Below are 21,623 nucleotides of genomic sequence, written 5' to 3'. Positions count from 1 at the left end.
TGCAGAGACTAATGTTTCACAGTGAGTTACGTGATTTCAAGTGAGGGAGTCATAGCATCAGCAAGTCAGCATCATTTCCTTTCAGGTGAAAATCAAGTAAAGACTCTCATATAAAATAGGCAGATTTATATTTAAGTTACAATGATATGAAAGAGAAAAAAATCCAATGGTGGAAACAAAAAGTAAAGTCAATGAAATAACATCATGTGAAACGGGGGCAGGGGATGAAGAAAGAGCAGGCAATGCCTTAAGATCAGTTGCCCATTTTGGTTACTATACCCACAACAATGTCTCAAATTGGAAATCCAGAAGCACAAACTAGGGTGGCAAAACACCTTCAGAAAACCCCTGACGGGCTACGGCCTTTTCCTCGTTCTGGAGAGGGTGCCAGCGTGTGGCACAGCTGGCAACCCACACAGCTCCAAGGCTATGCGGGGTCCCCGAGGCTTGCCAGCTAAGGCAAGGCACACAAGGGAAGGGCAGTAGCTAAGCAGTCCTTCCAGAGTCACGCAGGGCAGAGCTCAGGCCCTGCGGAAGCAAGGGGGCCCCGGGAGGTAAAACTGGCCTTGCTCACCTGCAAGACCTATAGCTATACATTTACTTGGGCAGTTGTGCCATATTCTGCTCCTACTTTGGATTGTGCTTTCCTTACAATTGATTCAATTAGAACGGCAAAAAAAGGAGCAACTCAAAACTGTTAGCTAAATGTCCGATATGTTGAAAACGCGAGAAAACACTTGCTGATTTTCATTCCGAAACCTCACACAGGCAAGTCCCTACATAGGAAGCCATTGAGCACATGTGCAGAAGCAAAGAAAAAACCCAACTCCACTTGAGGACAAAGCACAGAAGTTCAACCACACGCCAGCATTCAGACTAAATTATCGCCCTTCTCAGATAACACACCTGCATGAAAGCAGCACTTATTGCAGCAGCCACAAACACTTACAGCGGCACCCGGGCAATGCTATACCCCTCCTACTCAATGTTTACAAAATCCCTTCAACCCAATGCACCTGATGCGCCTTTCTGCTCAAGCAGGGGTAATAGTTTATTAAGCATTTATTTATGAGTAATCCACAAGCTCTACTCACTGCAACCCTTTATAGGCTCTTTGCAGGATGCTGAAGACTGTAACGCACAGCGTTTAGTGGTGTCACCACTGAAGACACAGCATGTGATTTGGATGCCGCCTCCTCCAGGCCAAGGGAGGGAGCCCAGTGGGTGATTTACAGGACAAAAACCCAAAAGCTAGTTTAGATGCTAACACACCACCTTGCCTGTGACCACTGCTGTGAGCAGTTACACCACATTCTCTCACCTTAACCCTGACTTCTGATACTCCTGCCACTACTTCCAGCAGAATCAAGTCAAGACTTTCTTGTCATTACGCTTTATTTCTATTTTAAGACAAGATTCAACAGACGTCATCCAAGAATATCAGATGTAAGGAAAGCACCATAACCTCCAGAAGGCCCTCCAGTCTGAATTCTTCCACTATTCTGTGACAATACTACTTTGCAAAAGATCAGTAACAAATTGTTAAATTATCTAATACATATTTGTGTAATTCACAAATCCTCAGTAGCCAGTCACTCGGAATGACAGTTTAAAAATAATCTATCCTCTTATTACTATATCACAGTTCAAAGTTATTTTCGTTGTGCCTCACAGTCTTGCCACGTCCTGCGGTGACGCTTATCATATCAGCCACGAACACAGAGTGAGTGAAAACAGGACCCCACCTTCCCGAAACTACAGCACCGGGCAACAGCAAAGACTTTCGTTTACCATCAACTCCATCACCGATCTGCCAGCTAAGATATCTCGGTTGCCTCATGTGAGACAGAAGTCAATAAGACCAAATTCTTCCATGAAGCATTTCAAGCTGAACTCATGGAAAGTGCTGCAACCCTCAGATGTGCTAAGCCACAAAAGCTGAACAGCAGCAAATTACGATTTCAGTGGGACATCTGAGGTGTACAGAAGCTACAAAGATATTCAGTAGGTAATGTTCACGCTCTCTCTGCTAAAGCAATGGCCCAGCAAACCACAGACGGAGCCGCAACGGCACTGATCCAGGACTTGCACTGCTGCGGAAAGTGCTAGTGGAGAAACAGGCTGCTTAGTGTGTGTCCCCCAACTTGCCAAAACAAATAAAACTCCCAAAGGTGTTGATGTGCTATGGGAACCTCAAAACAAAGCTGCTAGGAAGACATAACCATTATGCTCCTAGCATAAATCAAAAGGATATTAAGAGACCTTTGTATTTTGTTTTGGTCACATCCCAGCCCTAGCAACTCCCTGCCGCCAAGCTGAGCTCCCCTTGCAACTTCAGTTGCACTAACATCCCTGGTGAAAGCCCTGTGCAGAACACGCAGGCATTTCTAAACAAGAACGAACTCTACTTCTCAGCCCCTCTCTCGCCCGCCTTTACAGTACTTTGGCACGTTACATGGCCATCCTTACTCCACCAAACATTTTTTTTTTAAATGCTAGAATCACATATTTTATTTGTTCACATTAGATGCAAAAACATTGTCACAGATGTCTTGTTCAAGTGTTTGCCTTGAGTAGAAAAATGTTATCATCCTTTAATCCAATTACAGGAGCACAAATGTGTGATTTACATCCACGTGTGAAGCTGTGCTCCCATGCTGGCCTGCATTCTCAGAGAATCTAGAGCTGGCATAACTGTTAACAAGAACATCATCTCCGACACAGTCAAAGCCTTCAATGCAAGTTAATGATCGTCCACCAGAAACCACAATAATTTAGCAATTCCTCTAAGAGCTACAGTCCAATAAGCATATGGAGTTGTCCCCAGTGTTGACCATTTGTCCATTTCCAACATGGAGAGGTATGTTTGTCTTCAGACAATGCCAGGACAGTTGATTAGTACAGAGGTGACACAGGGGACAAGATAAGAAGAGTGGTAAAGGGCAAAAATCAGGATAAACAAGAAAGCAAAGTGCGCTCCAGCTGTTTCATGCCTGGTTGGTTGAACTGCACACCTAATGAAGCGCTATTATTTCCCTCCTCTCTTAAGGGTCAGAAGGAAGCTGTCTGTCAAATATATCTTAAATTGCAAATTGCCATCCTCACCTCCCTGTAAAATGATACACAATAGAAACGGGCTGTCTCCATCTCCTTCCCAAGTATACTTCACCCTAGTCATCATCAAAACGGGGAGGTGGGAAATTGGCTTCTCTATCTGCTATCAGAGGTCAGGTAACAAAAGAAATTATTCATTACAGATATTTAAGTCACACTCCTAATCATCTCTTTCATCAATCCTAACAATCACAGATAAAAACATTTTCTAAATCAAGTCTTTGTGCCTGACGTTTGGGCACTGTATGCTCACCAATTTTGAGGCCCTTTTCTCTCAGCCACATAGTAGCTTTATCTCCGCTGATCAATGTATCTGTTTGTTTGTAATACAGGCTATTTTATTATTCATTTTTCAAAGACCATACCCAAAAGGTCCTCATCTTAGTTCCCCACTCCTGCAATATTAAAAGCAACATCTCTCTTCACCTCATTTTCTTACACAGCATGCACAAATACCACAGGGCTCATTCATTTCCTTTTGAAACAAGAACAAATATCTTCTGAAACAGCAGAACATAAAGTCAGAGTCATGACTTCCTACACGTCAGTATTCCAAAAGACAGTGCAAGACTCTGAAATGGTAAATTAAACGATATAGGTGATCTACTGCCTCACTGGGATCTATCACTGTTCACTACCACTGACCCATAACCAATACAGACATGCAGAGCAGAGTCACGATAGTATAAACACTGGAAACAAGGAGGTCCACAGAGAAAGAACTTCTTCACAGATGAGCGCTAACGTCAATGAGATTTGATTACCATAAAATCTGGTTCACCACTGAACCGGTTTTGAAAGAAATCCAGAAGACAACGCCAAGACAAATTGGCTACACAAGGAAGTGATGCCCTGACATCTGGATATGACATGACAACCAGGTTGCTTGGAGGAAGAGGTAAGCTCGAGAAACATCAGGAATCCCACAAAGAGAGGTCAGCTGTAGTCCCAATTGCTTCCTAAGTGATCCAACAAAACCTGACTCCTGCTCTCAGCCAGCAGCACCCTTCAGTTGCACCCCCATGTCAGCCTCCTCCAGGCACGCTGCCTCTGCAAAGCAAAACGCAAAGTGCACATCCTCCACCAAGAACAGACCTCCCTACCTTCCTGTCAGGAGTACTCGTTCGTTCTGATAATGCAGAAAACCAGCAAGCTTGCTTCTGAAGCCTGCTTAACAAAATTAAGGCTCTGTACATCAGCAACACTGCTACTGAATGAGTTACAAAACAATTTCATTGCACATGAACCTTCCTCCCCTTCACATTAAAAGCTGTGTATGCACTCAGGAATTATGTAAATCTCACCAAAATTAATGAGAATCTCACTCAAAAAGAGTAGTTTCCACGCATGCTAATATATGATTGCATGTCACTATAACACTCCAGCTTACAGCCGCTTCACTGACTCAAATAATTCCCTGCCTTTGCAGCGGAGGCACGTACCCCAGAGCGGAGTGGCCCAGCGCACTAACTACGAGCCACACCAAGAGACTGGAGTAACCCCACCGGATTGCTTCGCTTTGCCAAGGCTGAAGTCAATTCAGTCTCTCAAAAGCCCTCTTAACCAATTTTCACCTTTGCTCTGAAAAACATGCGATAAAAGCAAGAGACAGATGTATTACTCATTACACAGTCACTCTAGGTCAGACCTCCAAATCTTATTTTCAGTCTCCTGAATAAAAACCCTTGGCCTCAGACACGCTGAGGCTACAGAGGCCTTTCCAAGTTTCAACAGCAGATGTCCACTGCTTATTTTAGAGAGGACAAGACAAAACACGGAATGCTTTCTGCTCTCGCCTACTACAGATTGCAACAAGGCAAGACAATTTCCTCAGTGGCCACTTTCAAAGCAACCACCCATGCAGCAGATCTTGGCAACTCTGCACTGAACCTATTAGCTCTGGATTTGCCAAGCCCTCAAGCAGCATACAGCTGATTTATGCCACGTAGCCATCTTACACAGGACTATCACACTTTTCTTTTAAATAAGATTAGAGGGCCTCACCAGTGCAAAACTCAGTAACAGCAACTCAGAAGTAAACGCAACCCTGGTCTCAAAGCTACACAGATACTAGTCCTTGTCTGTGTCTGGAACACTTTTGAATTTATATAACTATACTAGAAACAGAGAAAGCAATATTCTAGCAGCTAAAGATGTTCGACGCTCTGCCACTTGGTACTGGACCTCCTGCCCACCTACCAGACCACAAACCCAGGCAAGACACTCTTCCCTGCCTCTGAGCGCCCCCCCGCCTCAAAACATACTCTGTCACAGAGATAGCCAGTTTTAGAAGTTTTGGAAGGTGTTTTTTATAGAAGAGTAAAACAGATTCAGGCAATCATCCACGCATCACCAAAGACCCAAGTGTTTGAAACACCCACAAGAAAGGGAACAACTTACAGAGACCAGGACCAAACCTCTCCTGTTATGCCTCTAACAAGCCATCCCAAAACAGGGTCTGATATCCCCAGGGCTAAAGGACAGGCAGGGAATCTGCAAAAGCACAAGCGTGCCCACAGAAAGAAGCAACAAACCCAAGCACCTGACAGGACACACTGCACTGCTGGTACTGCAAACTCCAGTTAATTTTAACCTAGCAAACAAGGCCCACAGGGCTAAATGGCACTTGTCAAAAGGAATTCTGCCATCAGTTAAATTAACAGGAACTGGCACCCGGAACTGTCTTTACAAGTACTAAACAGGGATTTGAAGGACCTAACAAATTATCATGAGAGTAACAGTATATTTACCTTTCGGATTTCCAGTACCATATTTTTTATTCTACAATAATCCAAGGGTTTTTTTCCCAAGCTGATAGCTACCAGCAAAGTAGCTAAATTGTAATTTTAAGTAAATATTAATGTCAATGACCTTAACAGGCTCTGAGCAACCCAATCTGGTTGGAGATGTCCCTGCTCCTTGCAGGGGGGTTGGACTGGATGGGCTTTAACCAAACCATTCCATGATTCTATGAAATGGGGCCACGTGGGGAGAGGGGAAATAGAGAAACTGAAGAGCTGAGGCTTACAGAAGCAGCCTTCTAGTTTGCTTTGGTTACCCTATTTAGCATAATTGGCTTAATAGAAATAGATAGTTTAAACCCTCTTCAATTACTGTAACCGCTAATAAACGCATATAATTGATCTGTTTAACATTGTCCAACATGAAAAAAAAAAATCATAAAACCTCCGGCCTCATGTTGTACTTTGGACAATTTTTTTAGATCATCAGCTAGAATATTTCTCAGCTGGTAATTTTTCAGCTGCTTTTTTTCCCCAAATGACTTTCTGATTTATTTATTTACTAGTTTTTTCCCCTGTATGATTGACTTTTTTGTTTTGAATTGTACCCGTCTTTCCTCTTATTGGGAAACATCACTTGCATGAGGAGGAAGAAAAAGTCCTTTGTGATTAAGGGTGAAATTTAGCCTTTGATAGTTTTGCTGTGAATATAAGTTCTACATAAACAAGTAAAACTTAATATATAAGGCTGGTGTTACAATCCCCCGAGATGCCTGCAGACCGTGAAATGTGATATGGTATTACACTTTGAATTTACATGTAAAGGTCATATTAGCAACCATATTTGCTTACATAATGTGCAGTATTAACACTGATTATTGAATCACAGACTGGTTTGGGTGGGAAGGAACCTTTAAAGCCCATCCAGACCAACCCCCCTGCCAGGAGCAGGGACATCTCCAACCAGATCAGGTTGCTCACAGCCCCGGCCAACCTGGCCTGGAATGTTTCCAGGGATGGGGCATCCACCGCCTCTCTGGGGAACCTGGGACAGTGTGACACCACCCTCAGTGTAAAAAATTTTTTTCCTAATATATAATCTGAATTTACCTCCCTGTATTTTAAAACCATTACCCCTCATCCTGTCACACCAGGCCCTGCTGAAGAGTCTCTCCCCACCTTTCCTGCAGCCCCCTTTGGGCACTGGGAGCCGCTCTCAGGTCTCCCCGGAGCCTCCTCTTCTCCAGGCTGAACAGCCCCAGCTCTCTCAGCCTGGCCTCACAGCAGAGCTGCTCCAGCCCTCTGATCATTTCAAAAGCTACCTTTCTCCTTCCCCAGCACTCTTATACCAGATCTATGTAGCCCCCAGTTGTCCCTCCCTTAGATTACAGAGCTTATTCTCCCACTACCCCTCTCCCCCAGTTTTACTTCTGACCGAGACCCAAAACCCTCAGGACAGCATCTGCTAAAATCAAGGTAGGATGGGCACCGCAAAGACAGGATTTTGTGAAGCTGGGACATGTAAACAGCTGCTTTCAACATTTCTTTGATGTCCAGTAAATTACAGGGCCAACTGCAGCCTTCAGTCCTGCCAACCAAGCACACAAACTCCGGAGGATCCCACAGATACCACCATAAGGAATTCCAGGCAAAGCACCTGCTTTGTCTGCCATCCTGGCAAACAAATGCATGGGCAAGGACCGGGCCCAGAAATCCAGGGGAAGGACGCATTCCTCAGCCTTTGTTGACAGTGGTCACGCTCCTGGAGAGCCTGGAGCGAGCCCTCCGACAATTTAAGCTCTGGACAAGCTTGATGGGACCAAGCTCCCCGCCTTGCTATGAGACCACTTGTTTTGTCTTTTTACTCCTGCAGAGTAATGCAGGAAATCACGTTACTATTATAGTTGTCAGGGCAGATAAAAATGTTATGGTTTCCCAGTTCCTAAGATGAACAGCATTTGTTTGTTTCTGTGAGAAAACAAGAGATGAGATTCCAGGTCCTCCCCTGTTCGCACTGACACACTTACCTAGAGTGCCTCAAAACTGTGCTTATTACTTGGATATCTATTTATTTTTAAATCATGTACACTCTGCAAGTGTCATGTAAAGCATCCATCCATCAGGCCTCCATATTTTAAGTCTTGCTCAATTTCTAACAGGAAAAAAAAAATCTAAAAAGGAAAAAAAAAAAAAAAAAATCTATTTTCTAGTGAAAAATTCCTCAAAAAAGTAAACATTACTACAGGAACACTACGACTGAGGCAGTAAGAACAAGAAACATCAGAAAGATTCAGACTGCTACCTGAATAAAACATCCTTAGAATGGAGAGAAGGGGGAAAAAAATATCTGTTTGAACAGCATAAATACTTTTTAGAGGTTGATTTATATACTCACAAGTGTCAAAGCATTTTAAATTAACCAAAGGTTTACAAATTTCAGATGGAAACAAATGCCTCCTACTCAGCTGTGGGAGACTGCCTGTGCTTGTCTTGCCTGAACAGCTCACGTAGCGTGTTATTTAAAAAAATCCACCCCTGTGTGCATACACAGACACATATAGCGTCTAGGAGAGAAAGAAAAGTATTTACCAGCTGACGGTACGAAAAGCAGCGCACACTGTCAACAGGAGGCTTGCCACTAACAAGTAGATCCAGGGTTAAAATGTTGTTCCATCAACTGATTACAGCACTATTTTTAGTCCTCTCCTATAACAATAGTTGGTAAAGAAAGAATGTGAAGTCACAAGTATTAGACAGGATTAGGTTTAACTACTATTTTTGTAGTAAAGGATTCATCATTAGAACTGCTACTACCATTAGCAGTCGAAGCAAAAAGCTGTTGAAATTGCAGATTGGCTAATGCTTTATGTGGCATTTAGCCAAGATGATTAATGATTCAGGGTACTGAAATAAATGCAAGAAAGGCGGCCTTTCAGAATGGCTTGGCTTAGTTAGCTAATTATGTTTTTCCTCAGATTTTATTCACCAAGGGAAGCGCTTCATTTACATGGAATTTAGGTTACCCTGCAACGTCTTGGGCACATATTGTTGGGGTGAAAAATTCCAAAATGTTGGATTACAGAAGAAGAAACCTTAATTTCACCCCACTGGAGCTGGCAATGCCTTGGGAGAACCATCTTCTGCTTCCCAGGTATGTGTCTGGATCAACGTTTTTGTGCAAGCACTCAGGGGTACACTAATATCTGGCTCATTTGACCCCTGAGAGGGCTTTTCCCTTCACTCCCACCCCTACTCTCACCATCGAAGGTTTAAATTCAGAGGGAAAAAGGTGTAAAGAAGGGATGCAGCAATGTCTCATTCCAGCGCCAAGCTCAGTACTTCTGTCAGAAACAGATGCATGTGGCCCCACGCCACACTGACCGTTGGCAGCAGGGAGAAGGGCTAATCTCAGGGTTTAATAACAGTCAAGTTTCACCTCAGCACAGAATGAAGGTCTGAAGCACAGCTCCTCTATGGGGTAAGTAATGTGGCCAGGTGCTCCCAATAAAAACAAATGCCATAGAACAAAAGTCACCCTTAACAAAGGCAGAGGAGTAACACAATATCTGCGAGCAGATTGCTGGATGGGATGGAGTGCAGCATCACACGGTATCTGCACACAAAGGCAAACTTGTTCATCGCAGACCCGCAGGATCATCATTCAGAGAATAAAATTGTCTTTCCACACACTTAAAAGCAAGTTTTGAGACAAAGGCAATGCTAGATTCAATGCTCTGGAATAGCTCTTTGTTAATAAGATTTCTGATCAGCAGTCAAAATTAACTGTGCCAGTCTGCAAGGAAGAGGCTACTGTGGATGGATTACACGGCTTGGATCTTCCATAACGTTTCACCCCTTTACAAAAATGCTACAAGTATCACAACCTGTTCTGCAGAAGCACAGATAGGTCACACCAACTCAGCAAACCACAAAAGAGCTGGTAAGGGGAAAGCGAAGTTAGAGAGAGGGGAGGATGAAAACAAGCAGAAGCTATGCTCTAATAAAGCTCTACTCAAAACACACTTGGGCACAATATATTAACTGAAATACTTGAAGTCTTCTTGAAGCACTGAAATTTGCAAATTCAATAGTGTGAAAATATCTTTGCTCTTCCTGACCAAGCACCACAGTAAGGAAGCAGACTACAAAGGCGATACACCACAGAGAAATAAATCCCAAAGCCAGCACGAGGTTGCTTGCGCAATCCCAACTAGAGCCAGGTATCTTGCAATTGCCTGTCAGGGACAGTAAAACATACAGATTCAGCGCAAACAAATTCTTAAACTAACTTTCTGAAGATTTCAGGGCTTTCTTTCTCCCCATACAAGAGAAGGATTTTCCAATACTCAACCTTAAATATCCAGCTTAGCCAATCTACTCATGCTCCTTCTGCCTCAGGAGACATTTTTAAGGGGAAATGTAAAGCAGAAAACAAAATTAAATGTTCCAATTCCCCTTCCCCAAGATAACTCTTTACTAGAGAGAAATCTCTACAAAACAAATCAGCCAAACTAGACATTTCATTTCAGCAAGATATTATGTTCTAAATTATCTGGGTATCAAGTTAGCACAGTCATTTCAGTATCAACCTAAGAAAAGCCCTGATCAGTTTACAAGGAAGAACCCATGAAAATTCAACAGATTTAATGAAACATACATCAGAAAACATTCTTCAAGAACAGAGTCACGCATTCTATTACATGGTGTCCATAATTAAGAACTCGCTCCATGCCTTCAACTCTAGCCCAGACAACGAGCCAGCTTATTTGGACCACAGCAGCACTCATACTCTAGCTGCTTTCCGCAGGCACATCAGGAAATCTCTGTCCTGAAGAGTTAACTCTCACTTAAACAGGATTTCGCTTTGTAAGACTGAATGCTAGGGCTTCTGCTTCCTTAGCTTCCAGGATCTTTTCTGAGGACCTTGTCACGACTTCAAGGCAAACTCTGGTCATGGTGCCTGCCAAGAGGCACCAAACATTGTCAAACATAAAATCCAGACACACTTGCACAGCAGCAAGCAGCATAGTTTGAGTAGCTCTGCTCTAGAAGGGCAGCTGCCAGGAGAATTACCTTCTGTCTCCACTTGAATTCAAGTTCCCAGTTAAGAATTTGCATGGTCACATTGCCAAAAGACAAAAACCAATCATAAAACCCAGTTCCAGCTCTGTTGCTCTCGCTATTCTTCACCAACTATATGTGAAAAATTCCCCACATTCAACAAGACAATCCCTGCAGAATTCTGTTGTCTCAAATTATTAATTAAACATGCTCTCAAAGAAAGTAAATCCCTAAAATCATTTGCTTCTACTAAGCAACTCCCACGTTACCCTAACTGCAATTCAGACAGTCTAAGTATATCCATTCGCTGTAACTCAGAAGGGACCACCACCAGAGAAACTCTCTCTTCACTCCAGTTCAAGAACATACATGCATGCAACAAGCCTCAAGAGACCCCATCCAAGAAAATGCAGCCAATTTTCCTAACAACCTGCTCAGTGTTGATAACTTCTCCCAGCTGAATATCTCAACTGTCTTCTCATTCCCCTCAGGAGTAGTAGATGGCTGTCTGGATTTGTAATGAGATTTGCAACCTTTCATAACCAAGACAAACCCAACCTAAGCCATTACTCACTGGGAGTCCTCTCGTACCTCTTCTCTCACCTATGTGAAGAGAGGTTCTGATCACTACCCCCTTATTTCAGGATGAAGAGCACAAAAACACTCTAGTGTAGCTATCATTAGCTGCTTGCCCAAACAGCTTGAAGAGTAATCGGGCATCGGAGGTGAAAGGCAGCCTAAACTTCTTCAGTTTGAATCTTAAAATTACTGGTGGACACTGACACTCGACCTCATCTTGTTGCTTTTTGTGGATAAAAAGAGAAGACTACGGTTTGCAGTCAAGACCTGGCTGACTGAAGTGTCTTCCCTGTAAAGTTTGGTGATTAAGTATTTGCAGCTGCAGACAGCTGGATGTTTACTTAGGAGTTCAAAGATTCCAATCTAAAAATATAAAAGTCCAATTTCTCCAGTACTTCAGCGTCTGCAAGAACAAAGAGGAATTTAAAATATATGCTATCTGTGGAGGGCATATCTGTGATACCTAAATACGCAAAATGACAGTAGCGTCTTCAATTGCTTAATTTTATACAAAAACTTGCCCCTCCTCCCACCTTCTGGAGGAGAAGGGAAAAATGCAAAGGGAAAAGAAAGTTTCTAGGTAAAACACAAAAAGAACCAGCATTTACCTGCTGTTCACAAAAAGAGCACATTATCTACTTCCTTGGGAGCAGGGAAGCTTTTTCGTAAGTCACTCAAAGCTGCTAGTCAAAGTACGAAAAAGTGACAAGGAGGAACAGCCAGCACAATAAAAAACAAGAAGCAAGAATCCCGTAAATAAGTTCTGATTCACAACACTCACAGCTATTTAATAACACATAACGAAACGCTACCACTTGGTAAAAATCACTGGAGTATTATCAGAGATAGATGTCTGTCTGCAACAAAGAAGGAAGAAACTGGAATCCAGCAACTAAAAAAAAAAAAATAAAAAAAAATTTAAAAAAATCCCTGTACCTTAATTACGACCTCCCAAGCTCTAGGCAGGCATTAACCTATATTACCCTATAATTATTTTTCTGAATTTCCATTATCTTTTAGCTACTGAGTTTCCTAACTCTTCAAGGCAACAAGGCAAGGGCCCTCACTGCATTATCTTTGCAAGTCTAAAATCAAAAGCACAGCAATGTAACTGTATCTACAACAAACTGACTTAGCAGTCGTCCGTAATGATTCTCCTCCTCTCTGCATATCCCAGCACTTCCTTCCACTTCTATTCTTGCAAGACAAATTCAGTTCTACCCTAGCTAAGCCCAAACCGAATTAAATCATTTTGCATGCATAAGACTAGTCCTTGCTCCAAGGAATTTATCATTTAAGAAGCAGATGCAGAGGTGGCCAAGAAATCAAAAAGAACGGCAGTATTAGGATTACATATAGCCTACATTCAGCTTCCCAGGAGTAAAACCCGGGGGCAAACAAAGAACCACGGAAAAAAGGCACTCAAGAAAGGCTGAAGCAATAAACACAGAGATAAAACAGCCCAGCCATCACTGGAGTATAGGGTATCAAATAAGACACATAAGAAAAGGGTTACTGCCCCATCTCAGAGTTGACTTTGAAGAAATTAAACACAAAGATTCATTTAAAGATGCATAGTGAATGCAAAGCATCAGGACTATGTGACAAATACATTACAGCCAATGTAAAAACCGCCAGGAAGCAGAACAGATATGGTTCCAAGGGTAATTATATTATAGTGGTTATTTCTCCAGCTTGGGATCACAGAACGCATGGGGGAAAACAGAAAGCACCACGGAATCTTGTGAGCTTAATGCTGCAGGTATATTGCATCCATACAATCTCAGAAGTGTTCTGCCTCCAAAGAATGCATGCATTATTTTTTAAAAGTTCATTTAAACAAGTATAAGCCAACTAGATTTCTTTTTCCAGTAAGTGGTACAATTACTAATATCGTTTTGTTCAGGAACTCACTGAAGAAAATAAAGTTGAGGAAAAGCAACACATCTACTGACATCAGGGCAAGTGTCTGTAACAGGCAGGATTCTTCTCTCCAAATTAAAGCTTAAATCTTCTGGTTATTAAAGAATGCAGTGAAAAAAGTTCAAATACCAGCACAATTTTTCACGATGCAGGGTTTGGGTGCCCCCTCCACCCTATCTCCAGCGAGTTTTTTTGTCTTTGCTTTTAGGGATTTTTCAAATTATTTTAATTCATGAAGTAGTCTTTCCACAAAATGTCCAAACAATAGCAGTCCCTGCCTAAACATCTCCACATCGGACCACAGGACAGTTTTTATTTGAAAAACCTAAAAGTTGCAGCCTTTCAATAAGAACTCTTTGCTTACTGTTTCTTACACAACTTCTCCATCAATGTCTCTTGAAACAAGTTTTACATTTAGTGACTGAAAACTCAGTAATTAACAGAAAAATCACGTCTCATTTCAATGCAGTTATTTCCTTTAAAGTGGTAACTTAACTAAATGCTATGTTTCCACATAAGGGGATAACCACAATATTCTTCTAGCCGCTTAGTTCAGATTACAGTATTTTATGGGATTTTGCTTCCAGAGAAAGCTAACAGGGCACTTGGGTTTACTTCTTTGTCGACGTACACCCCGACTTCATTAAGGTTGCAAAATTCACCACAGTGTTTGTTTTTAAATGGTCTGGATGGCAACATGTCCCCCGGAGAGGCACAGCGGAGGAACAAGGGCTTGTTTGCCTTTATTTGAAAAACTAGAGGCAGGAGATATTCATAAAGGTCGCAAAAGCTTTGTGTCTGCTGCTCTGACAATATTAGTGGGAATCATTCGTTTTACACTTAGGTTCTGCTCCCTTAGCAGAGGAAGCACATCTCCTTTAACGAGTTAGTTACAGGTCACAGACAGAAAGCTAGAGTGAGTCACGCACTCTAACTCGCAGCACATCTGACAATACAACTACTGAAAAGACTTCCAGTAAACACTACTACTGCCACACGTGTTGGCCCACTACCCTTTTTAAAATGTTAAGTCACTGTAAGAAGTTAGCTATGTTTCTAAAGGCACTGTTTCATGACATTCTTAAGGCTGTTCTCTTCTCAGTTCAACTAGGCACATTAATAGCTCCTTCCCCTCCCAATTATGATAAAAAAAATCCCAAATCCAAAAAACCAAAACAGACAAGCAAAGAAACCCAGGAAAACACATTATCAGCAACTTCCAGAACTGTGTTTTTGAATATTGGGAATGGTAAAAGCCCAACCTACATGCATTGGCAGTTTTGTAATACCATTACATAAGAATTATTTAACTACAGCAACAGATCTGAAAAGCAGCGGTAGTCATTGCTATGCTGGTTCACACAGCCCTTCAAAAAAAAAAAAAAAATCAATAAAGGGAATGATAAATTTTGCAAACATGCATTAGACTGTCACAGAGAGCAGACTGGGATTTCAACACCCTCAGAGCAGAAACATTTCACTTTATAGCTACAAAGGCACTGCAATCCTGAAGACAAAACAGAAAGTACGACTGTTGCCATTCCAACCTCACAATAACCCGTTTAAGCTTTACAAAGTGTCATTAAAAGCATCTATCATAAGCCCAATGCATTCACGTGTTGAGTTTGGAAAGATGGAACTTGTTTTTTACCTGATGTTCTGCATGAATGTTATCCCCAGTAGGCCAGCGATGTTTGCTGTTATTATAGCCGCCTCCACCACTTCCTCCTCCCCCAAGCTGCTCACCATGCTGCCTCTGGAAGAAGTAATCCACCATAGCGTCGTCCTGGGAGCGGCCTGCAACTCCTATGGATCCAGGAACAGGACTGGAGTGTGTCCCTGCTGCAAGCGCCTGATTTGCAGCCGGCTGTTGCTGAGCCTGGGACCCTGTTCCAGATGTCAATACAACAGGCATGTTGGGATTAGCTGTTTCTTGAGCGTGCTGTTTCAGGTGGGGGCTGAATGAGTCCTGCCAGAGTACTGCTTTTCTCTTCAAAACACACGCAACGCTCATTCCACCAACACCTACGGTGGGAGAGGGGAGGAGGAGAGATGGCGAGAAAGAGAGAAGGGAAAGAAAACATGAAATCCTTATAGCTTCAGCTTTACTTACTAAATAACACACCCATCTTCTGACTGGCAGGGAAACATCACGACGCCAAATCTTATTCCTTTTAACACAGTTATTTGCTCCACAAACCTAGCAACTAAAATATCATATTAATATGCACGCTAGCCAAAAATCCCACGTTTTGTGCTGCAAAATGTTATCAGTACACACAACATTCATGTAAGGTGCCCATTACACTGAAATCAGAATGCCAATTTACGCGATGGACAGAACACCAACTGGAGTGCTGCCACAGAAAACTGCTAGGAAAAAAGCCCCCCAAAAACCCGGTGGAAAGCAAATTACACCATCGTTGCCTGCCATGCTTGTTTATACCTGACAAATCAGGAGGCAGATTCTCAATCAATACAGGAGTACCACTGTATCACAATGCGTTCACTCAGGCATGCAAAAGAGCAAGGCAACAGGTTTTTTTCCAAACACAAACTTAAAATACTGGATTTCTGTTTACATAGTTAATTAAGTCCCAAACACAATGTGCACTCCTCCTGCAAACTCAGAAGCTGGCTTCAATCATTAGACAGTAAAACACACTGGCAAGTTTTGTATGACATTCCCTGGAGAAAGAGCAGCTAAGCTCTTGGTGCCCAGGATCTCGGCAGAACCTTCCAGAGCTGGAGCAGCCGCTAGTGCCAGTCCCACTGTCAACGGCACCAGGGACGAGTTGGACAAGTTACAGCAAACATCCGACACTGAAAATACCCCAAATGCCTTGCACACACCCAAAACCATTGTGTGAAGGGGGGCAACTGGCAGACTAGGCTGACAGCAACTCACTAATTTACCATCCCCTCAAGTATTTTGATAACATCCCAGCAGCACAAAACCACACAAGGTTGTTCTTTTGTTTAAGACAACATTATCAGCTGATCCCGAGGGCAATAAAGACATTATATGTGTGAACAGAAAAGTGTTTTCCCCTGTTATGTAATGCTCAGCCAACGCCGGGCAAAATCGAACTGGTTTTTAAAGGCAGGGTATAGTCAGAATTATTGCTATTTTTAAAAGGATTGCTAGTTTATGACTTCATTTACCTAAATGCAACCTCACAAATACCACAGAGTTATAAGGATGAAACTTGAGGGGGGGGAAATTCTTCAGCCCTTACGGACTCCCACCACAGCTGCATACCAGCACGAGAATGCTTTTACTCTTGTACCTTGCTGGCTGTAAACCTTGGCCCTGATCCTGACAGCGGCTCCGAGGCCTGAAAGGCGGCTCTGTTTCCTCTCTGCTCATCATAGTAGTTTTGAACAAGTCAACTACTACAAGCAACTTTCAAGAACACTTTTCTAACAGTGGACAAAGTTGACACACACAAAAAAAATCCAAATCCTATCTTTGATCAAACTTACTCATGTTTGTCCCACTAACTGAGAACAATGTTAATATTCAGAAGAAAATTACTACAAGAACTGCAGAGATAAGATGTTTTAATTGCACCTACAGCATGCCTTTGTTGACACACACAGCCTCCATGGTCACATAAACCACTCTGCAAGGCTTTTTACACCTTCAAAGACCTTCACAACTTATACACCAGTAACATTCAACAGAACTAACTTCTCTATCTTTCAAAAAGTCTGGAAATCACTGCCTTCCCCAAATACTTAAGGAAACACTGTAACAACACCTAGTACGACTAAATCGCCACTGATTTTTAAGTACACAATACTACGATTTACTGGTATTTTTCCCTCTAATAAAGCGTCATTATCAAAATCCTTCAGTAACATGGAGTGAAGCAACAGAGCTCCTCTACGTAAGAAATTCACACATCACCAAGCTGGGGCGTGTGTTCATTGCAGATGACGAAATCTGAGCAGCCCCTATGAAAAGAGACTACACGTTATCTCAGAGCAGACTTTAAAAACGTACACAATGATACTATGAATCCACAAAAAGTTTCAAGTATCTGTATATTGTGGCAAGCCCTGTTTCCAGGGGAAAGAGTGGAAGTCAGCACAGCTACAACGTTACCGTCCTCTCTCAACCAGCAGCGCTCTGCGAGGTCCCTCTGCTCACCAACATAAATCTGTTTCTGGTTTAATTTGCACGTAGATCGTTAATAATTGCATTACTATAAAAACCGGGGGGTTTTTGAGACTCTAGAAAATCTCAGTTAAGGTACCACGAAGATTCGCACAAGTGCCTCCTGTTCCCAGATGCTTCCTCTTTCGTCTAATGCAAACGCGGCAGCTCCAAACACGAGAGAAAAACTTGGCAAAGGCGACATTTTGAAAGGGAGCAAAGGGGAAAAGAGCATTCTGGGTAGTTCAAGTTTAGTTCCAAGACGTGTTTTTATAGAAATGCTGTGTTAAATGTAGCGGACAGCTGAATCCTGTCATTCAAAGCACACAGACTATCAGAAATATGTGAAGTCACCTACACAGCGCACATTCATTAGCGAACTGGCAGCTGCAAGACTCGCCGCTGCTAACGGCTGCTGGGACTCCTTTCATTCCCAAACTCTTAGGAAAAACACATAATAAACTTTTAGCTAGGGAAACCGCTTGCTGGGAAGAGCTACGTATTTACAAACAAAGGCTTCTACACTGCTACAAAGCACTCAAAGCAGACAATTTTCCCTTGATAAAAACATAACGTGTTAATAAACTGCTGTATGTTATCATTACAAGTAAAATTCTTTAGATTATGGGATGTTCCACAAGCAACAAAAGCTTTTCAGACATCCACAAGCAAGTTTTAAGCACAAGTGACGACGATGCAGCTTTAATCTGCACAGAGCACAGCCCCGTGTTCAGAGCTTCCCTGCTCTTATTCAATATTCCTCTAAAAATAAAAGAAAATAGTTAAAAGTTAAGTCAGCACAAGATGTGCATTCCAAAATGTTCAGTCGTGAACTGGAAGAGAGTTTGGGTTGGGTGGTTGGGTTTTTTTTTTCTGAAGTTAGACTGGAAATGAAAGCACAGCCATTGTTCCAGAGCTGTGTGGCCTACAAGAACTTTTAATGTTAAACCTTCTGTTTTCCTGAAAACCTGCGGAGAGGCAGCAGGAAGCGAGTAAAATTGATCACCGACCAGAGTGCTTAAACCAGCATTCAAACATCGTAAGATAAATGTTACCCCCTACCCCACCTCCCTCGCTCTTAATAAAGGAAATTCCTTCCTCATGATCCGTCGAATAAAATCTCTGCTCAGAACAAAGTTATTAAACACTGACCAAAAAAATTAAAAAAAAAAATAAAATCAAAAGTATTTGTCAGGTTGGGGCAAGAGATAGACTCTTAAAATTACACGTGTGCAATTAAAAAGGGCCAAACGCTATTACACGAAAATGAGATAAAAACAAGGGGGGGGAGGGGGAAACACCACACAAACACAAAAACCCCTGGGTCACCCAGCACATCAAAAAGTATTGTCTGCGTTTTCCTTCCCTCCCGTTCGCAAGGCACCGAGCCCCTCCTGCCAGGGACACCGAGCCCCCCCAGCTCCGCCGCGGACCCCCCAAGGCCGGGGCTGGGGGGCCGGACCCCAATCACCCCCACACACCAACGCGGGGCAACAAAGCGGGGCCTCGGCCCTCCCCGGAGGGCCGGGATGGGGTCCCCCCGGGAAAACGGGGAGCCCCAGGGGCTGGGGGGGCCGACGGGCGGGTCGGGATCGAGGGAATAAGACGAGGGGCGCCGCCCGGCCGGGATGGGCCCAAAGCCCCCCCCCAACAATAACATCCCCCCACCCCTTCCCTGCCCGCCGAGGCGCGGCGGCGAGGGGCCGCGGAGCCGCTGACGGGAGGCGGGGGTCTGCCGCACTCCCCCCCCACGTCCCCGGTAACAATGGGGGCCAGGCCCCAGCCCCCGAGCGCCGACAAGAAGCCGGGCGCAGCGCCCCGCCGCCGCTCGCCTTCGGGGCGGCCTGGCGCCGCTCCGCCCGCCCCCCCCACCAATATGGCCCCACCAGCGGCTCCGCTGAGGTGCCCGTCGCGCCGGGAGCCCGGTCCGGTACCGATACTCACGGGCGGAGCGGTAGGATGAAGACGGATGTCGGCCCCCCCCAGGCCGCTCGCCGCCTGCCTCTCCCCCTGCCTCTCACTCCGACAACATGGCGGCCCGGCGAGGACGGGCGCCGCGCTGCACGCCGGGAAGGCGAGGCCGCTCCAGGCGCCGCCTGGCCGCCGCTCCCCCGGCCGGGCCGGGCCGGGCCCTGCCCGCGGCTCCGCGCCCCTTTACCCCCCCCCACCCCGCCCCCAAACCCGCGCCGCTCTGGCCCACAGCACCGCAGGACGAGGGTGGGCAGGCCGTGCCCGGGCCCCGCATGCGACTCCCCAGCCAGGCCCAGGCCAGCGTGGGGCCAGGCCAGGCCCGGGCTGGGGGCCCCAGGCTTCAACCGCGGCCCCTTCCCCAGCTGGGGTGGGGGGGGCCACAGGCCGTACTCAGCCCCGCGCTGCCGCCATCAAGGCTCCCTCGGCTTAACGGGGCTGTGCTTGAGCCCTGCCACCGCCATCACCGCTCTCGGGCTTGGGCACGCCGAGCCCCCCGGCCTGCAGTGAGGTGGCCCCCAGGCAGCTGCCAGCCCCCCTGCCCAAAACACCCGCCATCCACCCGGGGCCTGCTTGCACAAAGGCGAGGAAGAGCCGCACCAGAGGCACGGAGCGCAGCCAGGCAGGGAGAACGCCTTTTCCTCGCCACACGCCTTGACAAGCCCAGCGCCAGCAGCCAGGCACGATTTTGGGGTGTTTTCCCTTCATGTCCACCCCCAGCCGCCTTTAACTCCCCTTCCCCACAAAGCCAGGGCTGCGGGGAAACTACACACCCCGGCGTGCGCTGCTGCGGCGCCGGCCGGGCTCGCAGCGGGGCCGACCCCGCTGCACGCCGGGAGCTGTAGTTCCCGCCGGGACCTCCTCCATGTTAAAGGGGCAGCCCGGCTGGGAGCGGCCGCGGCTGGTGTTGGGCGCGCTCCTGCGCTGGGTGCTGCGCTCCCACGTTTGGCAAGGGGGGGATTTACCACCTGCGCTTGATGCTTAGATCTAAGGTTTTCCCTCCTCCTGGCCAGGCAAACGAAGCACACACGGGAAACGCGAGGAAAGTGCCAGCACAGGGAAGCGGCTGAGGGCATGCCCTCACACGCACACAGAGAGCAAACGAGCCGGAGCCCAGCGCATGGCGGCCTTCGTCGGCCCAGGGGTCCCGCAGCCTGCACAGGGCTTGGCGAGGGATTTCCCCGAAGTCTGAGCAGGCGGGTTGTGGTTTCAGGTACAAGAACTTAATTCAAGGCAGGTTTATCACAGTCGTTAAAGCACGAGCAGGGCCGGATCCAGCTGAGCTCTGGCTGCGTGGCTCGCATCCATTTTCTTCCCGAAGGGCTGCTGGGGTGATGGGTGGCTCTGCTGCCACGCTGCCTTTTCCGGGTGCCCGTGCCACGGCGGAGCGTGCAGCCTAACCAGCCAGGGCTTGCGAGGAAGCGGGGCCTCACCCTGGCCACCCTCCAAAACCCTGGGGAAATACAGCTCGTGGCTGCAGCCTGAGAGGTGCTGAGTACCCCGGGCCGGGCGTGACAGAGGACCTTCAGGATAAACAGTTAGCAAAGGCTTTCGCTGTCAATGCTGGTTTTTAAGCCAAGCCTTGCGTAGCCACCCAAAGCTTTCTTCGGCCAGCACCAGCGTGGCTTATTTAACCTGGCAAAACTCTGCTGTGATAAACTCAGCTCTGCTGGGTTCAGCTGCCGGCACCACAGCAGCATGTTGCCCAAACACGTGGGTGGCACTTGAGAGGGACACCCTCGCCCCGCTGCCACGCAGCACTGCCGGGCCCTGAGCACCCCATGAACGGCTGCGGCGTGGATCCTGTACAACGAGTAGCTCCTGTTAGTGAGGCCTCACTGCCTCCAGGCTCTTCACTGGCATGGGAACATCAGCAGGTTCTTCTGGCGGGCATCCCTAACGAAGATGCAGCTCATTCTGCTGAGCTGCACTGCCCTGTTACAAGGAAATGGCCTCGGTGACACAGTCAGCCCGTCAGAACCACGCTTGTGCGGTGAGGCCAGATCAGTTCTCCACCTTCCAGCTGGTAGAGCCCTAAACCCAGCTCTGCCATGCCATGGTGGACCATGCAACAT

General features: G+C 45.6%; 1 protein-coding gene across 9 annotated transcripts in view; it reads right to left on the bottom strand.

Moving 5' to 3' along the window:
- Positions 1–19,647, bottom strand: part of PUM1 (pumilio RNA binding family member 1) — a 79,203-nt gene extending 59,556 nt beyond the window's left edge. For 7 of the 9 annotated variants that reach the window (XM_086765280.1, XM_086765283.1, XM_086765282.1 and 4 more), the window contains exons 1-2: positions 19,525–19,647; positions 15,070–15,443 (exon numbers count right to left, since the gene is read on the bottom strand). In XM_086765280.1, the coding sequence (XP_086621406.1) occupies positions 15,070–15,432 (363 nt within the window). In that variant the 5' untranslated portion in view covers positions 15,433–15,443; positions 19,525–19,647. Of the gene's footprint in view, positions 1–15,069; positions 15,444–19,524 lie in introns of those variants that run through there. The other 2 variants (XM_086765288.1, XM_086765289.1) reach the window with 1 other exon arrangement.
- Positions 19,648–21,623: the final 1,976 nt, after the last annotated feature.

The sequence above is a fragment of the Chlamydotis macqueenii genome, chromosome 22 (assembly GCF_036417535.1).
Source record: "Chlamydotis macqueenii isolate bChlMac1 chromosome 22, bChlMac1.mat, whole genome shotgun sequence".
Taxonomy (NCBI): Eukaryota; Metazoa; Chordata; class Aves; order Otidiformes; family Otididae; genus Chlamydotis; species Chlamydotis macqueenii.
Note: the sequence above shows the minus strand (reverse complement) of the source record. Positions and strands in the feature narration are given on the sequence as shown.